Below are 16,364 nucleotides of genomic sequence, written 5' to 3'. Positions count from 1 at the left end.
ACAGCAGAGGCTCTGACAGAAATATTTCGAAGTGCCGGAGGACTGGCGCATTGCTGATGTGGTTCCATTGTTTAAAAAGGGTTCTAAGAGTAAACCTAGCAATTATAGGCCTGTCAGTTTGACGACAGTGGTGGGTAACTTAATAGAAAGTATTCTTAGAGATAGTATATATAATTATCTGGATAGACAGGGTCTGATTAGGAACAGTCAACATGGATTTGTGCGTGGAAGGTCACGTTTAACAAATCTTATTGAAGTTTTTGAAGAGGTTACTAGGAAAGTTGACGAGGGTAAAGCAGTGGATGTTGTCTATATGGACTTCAGTAAAGCCTCTGACAAGGTTCCGCATGGAAGGTTAGTTAGGAAGGTTCAATCGTTAGGTATTAATATTGAAGTAGTAAAATGGATTCAACAGTGGCTGGATGGGAGATACCAGAGAGTAGTGGTGGATAACTGTTTGTTAGGTTGGAGGCAGGTGACTAGTGGTGTGTGTCAGGAATCTGTACTGGGTCCAATGTTGTTTATCATATACATTAACGATCTGGATGATGGGGTGGTAAATTGGATTAGTAAGTATGCAGATGATACTAAGATAGGTGGCATTGTGGATAATGTAACAGGTTTTCAAAGCTTGCAGAGAGATTTAGGCCAGTTAGGAGAGTGTGCTGAAAGATGGCAAATGGAGTTTAATGCTGATAGTGTGAGGTGCTACATTATGGACTAATCAAAATAGGACATACATGGTAAATAGTAGGGCATTGAGGAATGCAGTAGAACAGAGTGATCTAGGAATAATGGTGCATAGTTCCCTGAAGGTGGAATCTCATGTGGATAGGGTGGTGAAGAAAGCTTTTGGTATGCTGGCCTTTATAAATCAGAGCATTGAGTATAGGAGTTGGGATGTAATGTTAAAATTGTACAAGGCATGGGTGAGGCCAAACTTGGAGTATTGTGTACAGTTCTGGTCACTGAATTGTAGGAAAGATGTCAACAAAATAGACAGAGTACAGAGGAGATTTACCTGGGTTTTAGCACCTAAGTTACAGAAAAAGGTTGAACAAGTTAGGTCTTTATTCTTTGGAGCGTAGAAGATTGAGGGGGGACTTGATAGAGGTATTTAAAATTATGAGGGGGATAGATAGAGTTTACGTGGATAGGCTTTTTCCATTGAGAGTAGGGTAGATTCAAACAAGAAGACATGAGTTGAGAGTTTGGGGGCAGAAGTTTAGGGGTAACATGAGGGGGAACTTCTTTACTCAGAGAGTGGTAGCTGTGTGGAACGAGCTTCCGGTAGAAGTGATAGAGGCAGGTTCGATATTAGAACCATAGAACATTACAGCACAGAAACAGGCCTTTTGGCCCTTCTTGGCTGTGCCGAACCATTTTTCTGCCTAGTCCCACTGACCAGCACCTGGGCCATATCCCTCCAAACCCCTCTCCATCCATATACCTGTCCAAGTTTTTCTTAAATGGCAAAAGTGAGCCCACATTCACCACTTCATCTGGCAGCGCATTCCACCGCTCTCTGCGTGAAGAAACCCCCCCCCCCATGTTCCTTTTAAACTTCTCCCCTTAACCCATGACCTCTTTTTTTTTCTCCCCTGGCCTCAGTGGAAAAAGCCTGCCTGCATTCACTCTATCTATACCCATCATAATTTTATACACCTCTATCAAATCACCCCTCATTCTCCTGTGCTCCAGGGAATAAAGTCCTAACCTATTCAACCTTTCTCTGTAACTCAGTTTCTGAAGTCCCAGCAACATCCTTGTAAACCTTCTCTGCACTCTTTCAACCTTATTAATATTCTTCCTGTAATTAGGTGACCAAAACTGCACACAATACTCCAAATTTGGTCTCACCAATGTCTTATACAACCTCACCATTACATTCCAACTCTTATACTCAATACTTTGATCTATAAAAAGGCCAATGTACCGAAAGCTCTCTTTACAACCCTATCTACTTGTGACGCCACTTTTAGGGAATTATGTACCTGTACTCCCAGATCCCTCTGTTCTACTGCACTCCTCAGTGTCTTACCATTTACCTTGTATGTTCTACCTTGGTTTGACCTTCCAAAGTGCAATACCTCACACTTATCCGCATTAAACTCCAACTGCCATTTTTCAGCCCATTCCTCCAACTGGTCCAAATCACTCTGCAAGCTTTGAAAACCTTCCTCACTGTCCACTACACCTCCAATCTTTGTATCATCAGCAAATTTGCTGATCCAATTTGCCACATTATCATCCAGATCATTGATATAGATGACAAATAACAATGGACCCAGCACTGATCCCTGTGGCACACCACTAGTCACAGGCCTCCACTCAGAGTAGCAATCTTCCACTACCACTCTCTGGCTTCTTCCATTGAGCCAATGTCTAATCCAATTTACTATCTCTCCATGTATACCTAGCAACTGAATCTTCCTAACTAACCTCCCATGTGGGACCTTGTCAAAGGCCTTACTGTCATTTAAGAAAAAATTGGATAGGTATATGGACAGGAAAGGAATGGAGGGTTATGGGCTGCGTGCAGGTCGGTGGGACTAGATGAGAGTAAGCATTCAGCACGGACTAGAAGGGACGAGATGGCCTGTTTCTGTGCTGTAATTGTTATATGGTTATATTTTCAACTAGATTGTTTGAACTGCAATTTTACCAAGTCATCTCTCAATCTTGTAAAAATTGGCCACACCCTTATTATTTGTTCCAGTTTAGACGTTACATGCCCATGATGTCCTCCAGCTCACATGGAAGAACAACTCCCAACTCACTCCACACATTCTTCATTTGATATGCAAGACTGAAATTTCAGCCTGATCTGGATTTCCATGCATATAACCAGCAGAACACTGCTAATTATTTCTTGAACTACTCTAGTCCTTTTCTAGTAACGTGGCTTAAGTCAAGTTCTTCCACAGTGGAGTCCACCTAACGGCCTGAGACTTTGATATGATAATTACAGCAAAACTCCTGATGTGCCCGATTTCAAACACTCAAGGGCACTCAATCCTTCACATGAACAAAGCCACTTACCTCACAGGAACAGCTTTAGGGACAGCCTGATACTTGGCTCGGTGATCTGACGGTCTGGGGAATGTGTCAGTGCCACTGTCGATGTCTGGAGGCTGTGGAGAGCTGTGTGTCTTCACCAACGTCTCAGGCTTGGGCTGAAGCTGAGGTTCACTTGGCAGAAGGTTGTGATCAAACTTTGGACTCTCAAATTTGCGCTCAAAAGGTCGTGCGGTACTTGTGTACGGTTTAGGGGCAAAGCGGTTGTATGGTGTGGCAGCTTGTTTTTGGGGTTGCTCCATTCCATTTATAGGCACTCTTTCTGACACAGGGAAGTTTTTCTGAAGATAATAATTCGAATGAACAGTTTCCTCTCGAGCAGTAGGCCTCAAAGCCTGGGGTTTGCTTTGAGGTATTTCTGGCTTCATTTGTAGGGCACTGGGTAAATCCTGTGACATTGAGCTCACTGCAAAGAGCAAAGAAAAGGGCTTAGTTACCTAGTAAGCTTGTGAAGAAAAATGAAAATGATAATACACAGGAAGACCATTTCAGTCAGCATTTCAATGATACTGGGTGCAGTACACTCACAGCTGAAGCCTCCCTGTATTTCAATTATCAAACCATCACACCACCTTGGCGCTGTGGTGAGAGAAACCGACCACAACTATGAGCAGCCTTGACCCAATTTCTCATTTCTATTGGTCACACGACTGACAAGCAGTGAAAGGTATAATTAGTTTTAATCGTACTTTTAATTGCAAAGAATTTGCTCAGGCAATCACAAATAAAAGTCAGGTATCAACAACTGGGACTGAGAGAGTCTCTGGAGGACTATATTTTGTAGGAGAGAGTTTAAATAAATTAGAAAGTGAAAAAGGGACATGGAATACCCAGCCCTGATGAAGGGTTTTGAGCTGAAATGTCAACTCTTTGTTCATTTCCATAGATGCTGCCCGTCCTTCTGAGTTCCTCCAACATTTTGTGTGTGTTGCCATTTCATATTGCCATGAAATACCCTTGGCAAGGAAGATTAAGGGGAATCCCAATACCAAGGTTTGCCTATCAGAAGCAAGAGGGTAGCAAGGGAAAGAGTGGTTCTCCTAAGGGGATTGCCCCAGAGGGGTAATTTATATGTGAAGCCAGCCAATGTGGGTAAGATTCCAAATGAATACATCTCATCTGTACTCACAAAGGAGAAAGATATGGAAGATAAACACAAGAGATTCTGCAGATGCTGGAAATCCAAAGCAATGCACACAAAATGCTGGAGGAACTTAGCAGGTCAGGCAGCATCTATAGAAGTGAATAAACAGTTGATGTGTCAATAAACAATAAATAGGAGACATCAGGGGTAAGATTTTTTTTTTTTACACAGACGGTTGTGGGTACTTGGAATATATGGGTCGGCACAACATCAAGGGCCGAAGGGCCTGTACTGTGCTGTAGTATTCTAGTGTCTAGTGTCCTCAGGTCTCAGCCTGAAACATTGACTGTTTCTTCATTTCTGAAGATATGGAAGATTGTGACTTTAGGGAAGTTTATTTAGATAAAAAGCAGCAGGCCAGTATGGAGAAGTGAAGGAATTAGATGTCATGGGACACATAAGGGTTGATAAATCCCTCCACGACCAGATGGGGTCTATCCCAAGTTGCTATGGGAAGCAAGGAAGGGGACCCTGATGAGATTTATTCAGACAGGAGAGGCAGATACTGGAATCTGGAGCAACAAATAAACTGCTGGAGGAACTTGATGGATCAGGCAGCATCTGCAGTTGACAATTCTTTATCCCCAATGCCCGCCCTCTGCGTATACATCCCCAACCCCAATGACACACAGATGCTGTACGCCAGCTTCCTCCAGAAGACATTTCTGCATCTTTGTTAACCACAGGTGAAGTTCCACACAACTGCAGAACAGCTCAATTTATTCCTTTAAGAAGGGCAACAGGAATAAGCCAAGTAACTGCAAGTCACTGAACCCAACATCAATGGAGGTAAATTACTGACAAAAACTCTTAAGGGATAGAACACAGAATTTAGAACATAGAATAGTACAGCACAGTACAGGCCCTTCGGTCCATAATGTTGTGCCAACTATTAAACCCTGTCTCCCATATATCCCCCCCACCTTAAATTCCTTCATATACCTATCCAGTAGTCTCAATAGCATTTGTATACATTTCAAAAGGCAGGGGATGATCAAGTATAGTTTGCATGAACATATGGAGAAATCCAAGCTCACTCATGTTGTTTTTGAGGAACAAGCGAAGAATCTCATTCATGCTTGTGGGCCCTTGCTTCAGTGGAATGACTTTCACTGGCTGAAAGCCATTTCACTGGGTGATTTGGGACACCCAAGGGTCCCAGTAAATTAGCTTACATGTTTGTTCTTGTCTATGTATTTTAACATAAACTTTGTTGAATTAACACAAGAACTGAGGTATTCATGGTGGGTTTGTAACTTCATTTGTCAAATTAATTCTGCAGATTTGTGTTGTTTCACAGGCAGCAAATAAAAAGTGTCACGCAGGTGAGAAACTGCTAGAAAATTCAGCAGTCTAATGAACAAGGAGGCAATTAAAAGAGAGAGAGGACTCTGAGCAAACACGAGGAAATCTGCAGATGCTGGAAATTCAAACAACAACACACACAAAATGCTGATAGAACACAGCAGGCTAGGCAGCATCTATAGGGAGAAGCACTGTCAACGTTTCAGGCTGAGACCCTCCGTCAGGACTAACCGAAAGGAAAGATAGTAAGAGATTTGAAAGTAGTGGGGGGAGGGGGAAATGCAAAATGATACGAGAAGACTGGAGGGGGTGGGATGAAGCTAAGAGCTGGAAAGGTGATTGGCGAAAGTGATACAGAGCTGGAGAAGGGAAAGGATCATGGGACGGGAGGCCTCAGGAGAAAGAAAGGGGTGGGGGGGGAGCACCAGAGGGAGATGGAGAACAGGCAAACAACTAAATATGTCAGGGATGGGGTAAGAAGGGGAGGAGGGGCATTAACGGAAGTTAGAGAAGTCAATGTTCATGCCATCAGGTTGGAGGCTACCCAGCCGGTATACAAGGTGTTGTTCCTCCAGCCTGAGTTTCGATTCATTTTGACTATAGAGAAGGCCATGGGTAGACATATCAGAATGGGAATGGGACGTGGAATTAAAATGTGTGGCCACTGGGAGATCCTGCTTTTTCTGGCAGACTGAGCGTAGGTGTTCAGCGAAACGGTCTCCCAGTCTGCGTCGGGTCTCACCAATACATAAAAGGTCACACCGGGAGCACCGGACTCAGTATACCACACCAGCCGACTCACAGGTGAAGTGTCGCCTCACCTGGAAGGACTGTCTGGGGCCCTGAATGGTGGTGAGGGAGGCAGTGTAAGGGCAGGTGTAGCACTTGTTCCGTTTACAAGGATAAGTGCCAGGAGGGAGATCGGTGGGAAGGGATGGGGGGGACGAGTGGACAAGGGAGTCGCGTAGGGAGCGATCCCTGTGAAAAGCAGAAAGAGGGGAGGAGGGAAAAATGTGTTTGGTAGTGGGATCCCATTGGAGGTGGCGGAAGATACGGAGAATTATATGTTGGACCTGGAGGCTGGTGGGGTGGTAGGTAAGGACAAGGGGAACCCTATCCCGAGTGGGGTGGCGGGTGGATGGTGTGAGGGCAGATGTGCGGGAAATGGGAGAGATGCGTTTGAGAGCACCTTGAGAGAGACCTTGTTTAAAAAAGGAAGACATCTCCTTCGTCCTGGAATGAAAAGCCTCATCCTGAGAGCAGATGCGGCGGAGACGGAGGAATTGTGAGAAGGGGATAGCCTTTTTGCAAGAGACAAGGTGGGAAGAGGAATAGTTCAGGTAGCTGTGAGAGTCTGTAGGCTTATAGTAGATATCAGTAGATAGGCCATCTCCAGAGATGGAGACAGAAGGATCAAGAAAGGGGAGGGAGGTGTCGGAAATGGACCAGGTAAATTTGAAAGTTGGAAGCAAAGTTAATGAAGTCAACGAGCTCAGCATGCGTGCAGGAGGCAGTGCCAATGTAGTTGTCAATGTAGCGAAGGAACAGAGGGAGATGGATACCGGTATAGCCTTGGAACATGGACTTGGTTTTGATAACACTTTTAATTGTGACCTTGAGAGAGAGAGTATGGCGCCAGCTGAGACACGAGCTGGGAAGTCACCATGGTAACAGCTCAGAGCAGTTGAGCTAATGGACGGCTGGAATTTCGAGTGGATTATAAAAAGTGGAGGCTTTTGGTCTGATAACGGCAGAGGAGACGCAACACAGGAGAATGGTGGAAGCAACCTGAGAAACCACTGGTGGAGTTTAAGACCACCACGAGGGTGGAGGGCACGGACCGATTAATTTTGACCTGTGATTACCAGTGTGCTGGTGGTGAACCCATGCCGTGGGTTAGTAGACCGTTCCCTAGAAGGGGCTCTGTCCATCTGTGTCTGTGTGGGGTTCACATGAAGTGACTCTAAAGACTTCGGAAGCAAGAACAACTAAAGCTGCCAACGTAAACATCAACTCAATTAACTCTCTTCCTCTCCATCAATTCAACTTGACGCAACACAAAGTGAACTGAACTGCTTAAACTTACCTGACACCATAAGCCTGATATCTACCTCCAGGACTATTATCTTTGTATCCACACACACAAATTTACAGATACACATATATATAAAAAATAGTTTATAACCTGTATTGTATTATCTGGTTTTAATAATATTAATTTGTAGTAGTAATAAATATAGTCTTAATTTGTAGTAAACCAGGCTCCAGGTGTGTTCCATTTCTGCTGGTCCTTTTCAATTTGTCATGGGATTCGTGACAAAAGGCATTCAATATTATATAAACAGCTATTTCTTGTGTTGGTATCAAGCACCAACCCAACACATTCAAAAATGTGGAGAACTACAGCTACAACTCTTACCTTCAGATGGAGAAACCTTGGGATGCACTGAAGAGTTCAAACTCTGCTGAGGAGGTCCATAACGTGACTGAAGGCCAGTGCTGCTAGGTTTGACCACATGATCAAAGTCTGCTGGTGTACTCCTATAAATAAAAATACTTCTCTTAGAAATATACACACGTCTAAATCTACTTCAGAAATAAAATAGTGCATACATGTCAGCAAAGTGGTATAGTTCATCCAATGTGCAACTGAACATCACCATGAACCCAACAAAAACAATCATGGTTCAACATAAAATGCACTCAATGAGGCAGGTGAAACAGCATTAGCACTGATTAAAGGTAATGCAATAATTTTAAATTTCCCAGCATAATGCACGATCGTGCCCATTACATTACACAACCTGACTTGAGATATCTCAGCACATTTAAAGCATCGTTGCTTGGGCCATTTAGAAAAAATGTTTTTCAAATGGCTATTGTCAATGAAGTGTCTTTTGGCAAAAACAAAAATGAGCTGAATCAGACTGAATTGGTTATATGAACACACAGGATAAAGAAACTTCACAATTCCTTTGTCCTTTACCCTTCAAACAGGACCAAGCAAAAGTTTAATTCACACAAACCAAGCAACCAATATTACTGGTGAATCTCACAACCTCAGACTCCCTTCAAGCTTTCACTTGTATACAAGCCAAAAACAGCGTACAAAAGTTCGAATAAAGAGGGAAGAAGAATAAACAGGACATTCTTGTTTTGGCAACAACATTAAAACCAACATTTACTGCAATATTTTGATAATTCAAAGTCAACATTACAGTTCAAATTATGAAATTACCCATCTTTTACTAGTGTATCTGGGTCAGAATACAGCCATGAGTGAAAGACCATAAGATATAGAAGCAGGAGTAGGTCATTCAGCCCATCGAGTCTGCTCCGCTATTCAATCACGGGCTGATCCAATTCTTCCAGTCATTCCCACTCCGCTGCTTTCACCCCATACCCTTTGATGCCCTGGCTAATCAAGAACCTATCTATCTTTGCCTTAAATGGACCCAATGACTTAGCCTCCACAGCTGCTCATGACAACAAAGTCCACGTATTTCCCACCCTATGACTAAAGTAATTTCTCCGCATCTCTGTTCTAAATGGACGTCCTTCAATCCTGAAGTTGTGCCCTCTTGTTCTGGACTCCCCTACCATAGGAAATAACTTTGCCATCTCTAAACTGTTCAGGTCTTTTAACATTTGGAATGTTTCTATGAGATCCCCCCTCATTCTCCTGAACACCAGGGAATACAGCCCAAGAGCTGCCAGACGTTCCTCATACGGTAACCCTTTCATTCCTGGAATCATTCTTGTGAATCTTCTCTGAACCCTCCCCAGTATCAGTATATCCTTTCTAAAATAAGAAGCTCAAAACTGCACACAATACACACGAGGTCTCATGAGTGCCTTATAGAGCCTCAACATCAGATCCCTACTCTTATATTCTATACTACTAGAAATGAATGCCAATATTGCATTTGCCTTCTTCACCACCAACTCAAACTGGAGGTGAACCTTTAGGGTATCTTGCACAAGGACTCCCATGTCCCTTTGCATCTCTGCATTTTGAATTCTCTGCCCAACTAAATAATAGTCCGCCCATTTATTTCTTCCACCTAAGTGCATGACCATACACTTTTCAACATTGTATTTCATTTGCCACTTCTTTGCCCACTCCCCTAAACAATCTAAGACTCAATGTTTCCTCAACACTCCCTGTTTCTCCACCTATCTTTGTATCATCAGCAAATTTAGCCACAAATCCATTAATCCCATAGTCCAAATCATTGACATACATCGTAAAAAGCAGCGGTCCCAACACTGACCTCTGTGGAACTCCATTGGTAACAGGCAGCCAGTCTGAATAGGATCCCTTTATTCCCACTTCCTGTTTACTGCCGATCAGCCAATGCTCCACCCACGCTAGTAACTCCCCTGTAACTCCATGGGTTCTTATCTTACTTGGTAGCCTCATGTGCAGCACCTTGTCAAAGGCCTTCTGAAAATCCAAGTACACCATACCTACTGCATCTCTTTTGTCTACCCTGCTGGTAATTTCCTCAAAAAACTGCAGTAGGTTAGTTAGTCAGGCAGGATGTTTCTTTCAGGAAACCATGCTGGCTTTGGACTATCTTGGCATGTGCCTCCAGGTACAGGTGTCTCTGCCCGCTCCACCTTTACAAAGGTAGAGGGTTCCTGTGAAACCTTTCTTAAGCCGAAATGGTGTAAAGCAAAGACCTATTAATTTATATAGGAAAAATTCTCACAAAAGCAAAAATCCTGTTTGTAATGTGAAAACAGGTTAATGTAGGTCGTTTGTAAAAGTGAAGTAGTGTAAAGCGAACATTTGTAAAGCGGGAGACACCTGTACTCCATAATCTCATCCCTAACAATCAATACCATCAACTTCCCAAACACTTATGTCAGGCTAGCAGGTCTATAGTTTCCTTTCTGCTGCTACCCACCCTTCTTAAATAGTGAAGTAACATTTGCAATTTTCCAGTCATCCAGTACAATGCCAGAATCTATCGATTCCTGAAATATTGTTAATGCCTCCGCAGTTTCTCCAGCTACTTCCTTCAGAACTCGAGGGTGCATTCCATCAGGTCCAGGAGATTTATTCACTCTCAGACCATTACCTGAGCACATTCTCAGTCATAATTTTCACTGTTCATCCTTCAGTTCTTGAATTTTGCATCAGTCTTCCACTGTGAAGACTAATGCAAAATACTCATTCAGTTTCTCTGCCATCTCTGTGCCTCTCATTACAATATCTCCAATGTCATTTTCTATTGGTCCTATATCTACCCTCAACTCTCTTTTACCCTTTATATACTTAAAAAAGCTTTTAGTATCTTCTTTGATATTAGTAACCAGCTTCCTTTCATAGTTCATCTTCTCCTTCCTAATGACCTTCTTAGTTTCCTTCTAACAACACACACAAAATGCTGGTGGAACACAGCAGGCCAGGCAGCATCTATAAGGAGAAGCACTGTCGACATTTCGGGCCGAGACCCTTCATCAGGACTCCTTCCTTCTGCAAGGTTTTAAAAGCTCCCCAATCCATCTTCCCACTCGCTTTGGCTTCCTCTTTTGCTTTTACATTGTCTCTGACTTCACTTGTCAGCCACCGTAATGTCCTTCTTCCATTCAAAAATTTCTTCTTATTTAGAATATATCTGTTTTGCGCTTCCCTCATTTTTCACAGAAACTCCAGCCATTGCTGCTCTGCTGTCCTTCCTGAGAGTGTCTCTATCCAGTCAATTTTGTCCAGTTCCCCTCATTGTAATTTCCCTTATTCCACTGAAGTAGCAACACATTGGAATTCAGTTTCTCCCTCTCAAATTTCAAAGTGAACTCAATCATATTGTGATTGCTGTTCCCCAAGTGTTCCTTAACCTTAAGCTCTTTTACCTCCTCCGGATCGTTGCAATTGTAAATGTCTCCTGATCAACCTGCTGTAGATTTCACTTGTGAACAGGCTATTTTTAAAGAGACATTCATTTAATGAACAGTTTAATGTAGGACTCAAGTTTACAGTCACTCCGTTGTCACCAACACAACATGGCTGCTGAGGGAGAATACACTACAGCACAATAATTGGGGGAAATGCGACTGATGGGGGTGCTTAGTGACATCATACACTAGATGTGCTGAATTCGGGGTGACATGCTGGCACAGCCAGGGGAGCTCTGCCTCAGTGCTGCAAGACCCACATTCAGTCCTGATCTCCAGTGGTGTTTGCACATTAGAATACCTAACATACAAAGGAAGAGCATAGCAACAGGCCCTTTACCCACAATGCTGTGCCGAACCAATTAGTGATGAAATGACCAACTAAATTAATCCATTATGTCTACACAGTGTCCATATCTGTCCATTTCCCCGACATTCATGTGGCTAACTAAATGTCTCTTAAAAGTCCCGAATGTATTTGTCTCTATCCCCACCCGAGGCACTGCATTGGAGACACCCACCACTCTGTGTAAAGGAAACTTGCCTCTCACATATCTATCACCCTAAATGCATGCCCTCTGGTATTAGACATTTCAACCTGAGGGAAAATATACTGTCTGTCTACTTTGTGCCTCTCATAATCTTATAAACCTCTCTCAGCTCTCCCTTCAGTATCTGCTACTAGAGAAAACAACACAAGTTCATCCACTAGTCCTGACGACTAGTCAACACTAGTCCTGACGAAGGGTCTCAGCCTGAAACGCTGACTGCTCCTTTCAACGGATGCTGCCCGAACTGCTGAGTTCATCCAGCCTTTTTGTACGTCTTGACAAGTTCATCCAACCTTCTCCATGAGTTTCCTCCAGTTTTTTCCCAATGACATGGAATTTGGATGTTATTTGCCACTGTAAATTACCCCAGTCATGTAGCTGAGCAGTAGAATCTAGTGGGTGTTGATGGTTGGTAAGGATTCAGTGGGCTGGGAGAACCTGTCTGCCTCCTGTATGACCATGACTCTTGTTCTATCACTGGTATTTTAGAGCTCCTTCTCCTCAGTGCACTTAATATCTCATACCTGTATCTCATACAAGGATCACCACTTACCGAGCCCACACAAGCCATTAAGCTACTAAATGTTGGTGCGCTATTCATTGCCGCAGAGATAAATACATTCTGTTGGAATAAAACCCATACCAGAGCCATGCTCTCTTCTTACTGCTGCCATCCATCAGGGAGGAGGTACAGGAGCCTCAGGACTCACACCACCAGGTTCAGGAACAATTATTACCCCTCACCCATCATGCTCTTGAACCAGTGGGAATAACTTCACTGACTCCATCATCAAATTGTCACCACAACCTATGGACTCATCTTCAAGAACTCTTTATATCATGTTTTTGATATTTATTGCTTATTTTTTTCCTTCTTTTTCTTTTTGTATTTGCAGTTTGTTTTATTGCACATTGACTGTTGTACATCCTGTTGAGTGCAGGCTTCCATTCATTCATTATATATCTTGTATTTACTGTGAATGCCAACAGGAAAACGAGTCTCAGGGTTGTATATGGTGACATATATGTACTTTGAAGATGAAGCTTCTGTGTAGAACTGTTGTGTGATTTCTTTGAGTACTGGTCTACGAATTCCAATCACAAACAATAGAAAATCTGCAGATGCTAGAAATCTGAGCAACACACACAAAATGCTAGAGGAACTCAACAGGTCAAGCAGCATCTAAGGAAAAAAGTACAATCGACGTTTTGGGCTGAAACCCTTTGGCAGGGCTGGAGAAAAAGAGCTAAGGAGTAGATTTAAAAGGTGGGAGGAAGGGAGAGAGAACCACCAGGTGATAGGTGAAACCTGGGGGGAGGGGAGATGAAGTAAAGAGCTCGGTAGTTGATTGAGGATGGGAAATGAAGAAAGGAGGGGTGAAGTTGGGGGGCATGACTGGAAGTTTGAGAAATCAATTGATTTCTCAAACCTGGTGGTTCTCTCTCCCCAATGAAAAGATGTGCTGACATTGGAGAAGGTTCAGAGGTGGTTCATGAGAATGATTCTAAGAATGAAAGGGTTTATCATATAAACAGCAATTGAAGTCTCTGGGCCTGTACTTGTTCGAATTTAGAAGAATGGTGGTTGGGGGTGGGGGATTTCATTGAAATGTATTGAATGTTGAAAGGCCTAGATAGAGTGGATGTGAAGAGAATGTTTCCTTTGGTGACGGCGTCTGGAACCAAAGGGCACAGTCTCAAAATAGAGAGATGTCCATTCAGAACAGAGATTAAGAGGAAATTCTTTAGCCAGAGGGTGGTATACCTCTGGAATTAATTGCCACAAATGTCTGTGGAGGCCAGGTCACTGGGCATATTTAAGATGAAGATTGATAAATTCCTGATTAGTCAGGGTATGAAAGGTTACGGGGAGAAGGCGAGAGAATGGTATAGAGGAAAGTGGATTTGCCATGATGAAATGGTGTTGCAGACTCAGTGCTAAATGGCCTAATTCTGCTCCTGTCTTATGGTCCTATGTGAAGATGTGGATGCTTCGATGTGTAATTCCTACTGTTGAGTAGTTAGTCAAGTCTAAACTGTCACCCACAGAAAATCTAGACATTTGACAGGTATTTTAGAAGTTTTTGATTTTAAATCTACTCCTTTTGAGATCTGGTGATTGTTGGGAAGTTCACCCCTTATTTTCTAACCCTAAATGCCATTGAGGTGATGGTGCACCAATCTCTGACCACTGTTGGTTCTTGGAATGAACTTAATCCTATGGTGCTGCTGGGAAGCAAGTAAGACGATCAGACCATCAGACGTAGAAGCAGAATTTGGCCATTCATCCAAATGAGTCTGCTTTGACATTTGATCATGGCTAATCCCATTTTCCTGCCTTTACATTTATTGGTCTTTTAAGTGAACAGCCAGAAGTTGTGATCCATGTAGGTACCAATGACATGGGCAGGACAAGTGACAAGGTTCTGCACAGGGAGTTCAGGGAGATGGGTATTAAGCCAGTATGTCCAGGGTTGTGATCTCAGGATTGATATGCATGTGCTAGTGAGGCCAGAACTAGAAAGGATTATATACTTTAATATGTGGCTAAGGAGTTGGCATAGGAGGGAGGGCATAAGATTTTTGGATCAGTGGGCTCTCTTCCAGGGAAGGTGAGACCTGTTCAGAAGGGACGGTTTGCATCTGAACTGGAAGGCAACTAATAGCAGGAAGGTTTGTTCATACTGCATACTGGGATTTAAACTAGAGTTGCAGTGGGAGTGCCAGAACAGTGAGTGGACAGGTTGTGGAGGTAGATCTTGGTCAAACCTCAAAATTAGGAATCAAAGGGCAGAGCATGGTGCAGTTAGTGTCCTGACCTGCGTATATTTCAAAGTAAGAAGTATCGTAGGAAAGGCGGATGGTGCTGAAGATGAGGTAGCTGGTTTACAAAGAGAGGCAATGTGTAGTGAGGAAAGGCTGTTGATGGGGCAAAATTGCAGTTAACAGGATGAGTTGCAATGTAAAAGGCTGAAAAAAAAATCAAAAAGGGTGAAAACAGGACTGAAGATGTTATATATGAATGCGCACAGTAGTAAGGATGTGGTCTACAAATTACAAAGGGAGACAGAAAATGCATGCCAACAGAGCAATGCTACAATAGTCATGGGGGATTTCAATATACAGGTACAGTCAGCCCTCCTTATCTGCAGGGGATTGGTTCCAGGACCCCCCGCGGATACAAAAAAACACAGATGCTCAAGACCCTTATTTAACCTGTCTCAATGCAGTGGTCTTTATGACGCAGCGGAACCCCGGACTTATTTAACCTGTATCAGTGCGGTGGACGTTAGGACCTAGCGCAGCTCTGAATCCGCAGTGTTTCTGTTCACAAAAATAATCACAATCACGATTGAAAATAAAGTGGAAGTAATAAAGCGATCGGAAAGAGGTGAAACGTCATCAGTCATTGGAAAAGCATGGATATTTATCAAATAGTCTTACCCTAGAAAAGGGCACGAGACAGGGTTGTACATGGTCACCACTACTCTTCATGCTATATCTGGAACCATTAGCTCAATAATACATCAGACAAAATGAAGATATCAGGGGAATTACTATTAAAGGGACAGAGCATAAATTGGCTTGTTATGCGGATGACATTTTGATCTATCTAGGGCAACCAACATACTCTTTACCTAATTTGATGTAATCCTTTGAACAATATGGTCAATTATCAGGTTACAAGATCAAAATAGATAAAACCCAATTACTTTCATATTACTATAGCCCACCAAGAGAAATTGAAAGTCGATACCCCTGGGCATGGCACACACAATCTTTCAAATATTTGGGCATCATTGTGCCAAAGGATTTGGCAAAATTATCAGAATGTAATTATCAGCCTCTATATAAAAAAATTAAGGAAGATGTGGCAAGATGGAGCCTGATTCCTTTTTTCAGTCTCAGTTCAAGGATTGAGTCTATTAAAATGAATATACTGCCCAGACTGTTATACCTCTTTCAGACCCTACCAATAGAGATTAATCAAAATCAATTCAATGAATGGAACAAGATGCTATCAAGGTATATTTGGCAGGGTAAAAGGCCTAGAGTTCTTCTCAAAACTTTGCAATTAGCAAAGGAAAAGGGGGGATGGGGCTTGCCTTCTCTTAGAGATTATTATTTTGCAGCACAGTTGAGAGCTGTGATATGTTGGTGCAACCCATCATATGACACTCAATGGAAAAACATTGAGGAGCGGGTACTTCCCATCCCCATACAATTTTGGCTGATAACAACCTGCAAAGGTACATAAATACTATTGATAACCCATGGGTGAAATTGACTCTTAAAATATGGAAAACTACTATAAAAGAATATAATCTAGAGGGAGATATTGCAATTCTTAAATGGTGTGCATATGACTCGGATTTTACACC

At 42.7% G+C, this 16,364-nt stretch overlaps 1 protein-coding gene across 8 annotated transcripts in view; it reads right to left on the bottom strand.

Annotated features, from left to right (window-relative positions):
• The window catches only part of tjp1a (tight junction protein 1a), a 230,430-nt gene that overhangs the window by 14,832 nt on the left and 199,234 nt on the right, over positions 1 to 16,364 (bottom strand). For all 8 annotated transcript variants that reach the window (XM_073024725.1, XM_073024724.1, XM_073024726.1 and 5 more), the window contains 2 exons: positions 7,947 to 8,068; positions 3,043 to 3,484 (listed from right to left, as the gene is read on the bottom strand). In XM_073024725.1, the coding sequence (XP_072880826.1) occupies positions 3,043 to 3,484; positions 7,947 to 8,068 (564 nt within the window). The remainder of the gene's footprint in view (positions 1 to 3,042; positions 3,485 to 7,946; positions 8,069 to 16,364) is intronic.

The sequence above is a fragment of the Hemitrygon akajei genome, chromosome 21 (genome assembly GCF_048418815.1).
Source record: "Hemitrygon akajei chromosome 21, sHemAka1.3, whole genome shotgun sequence".
Taxonomy (NCBI): domain Eukaryota; kingdom Metazoa; phylum Chordata; class Chondrichthyes; order Myliobatiformes; family Dasyatidae; genus Hemitrygon; species Hemitrygon akajei.
This window is presented reverse-complemented; position numbering and strand designations above follow the sequence as displayed.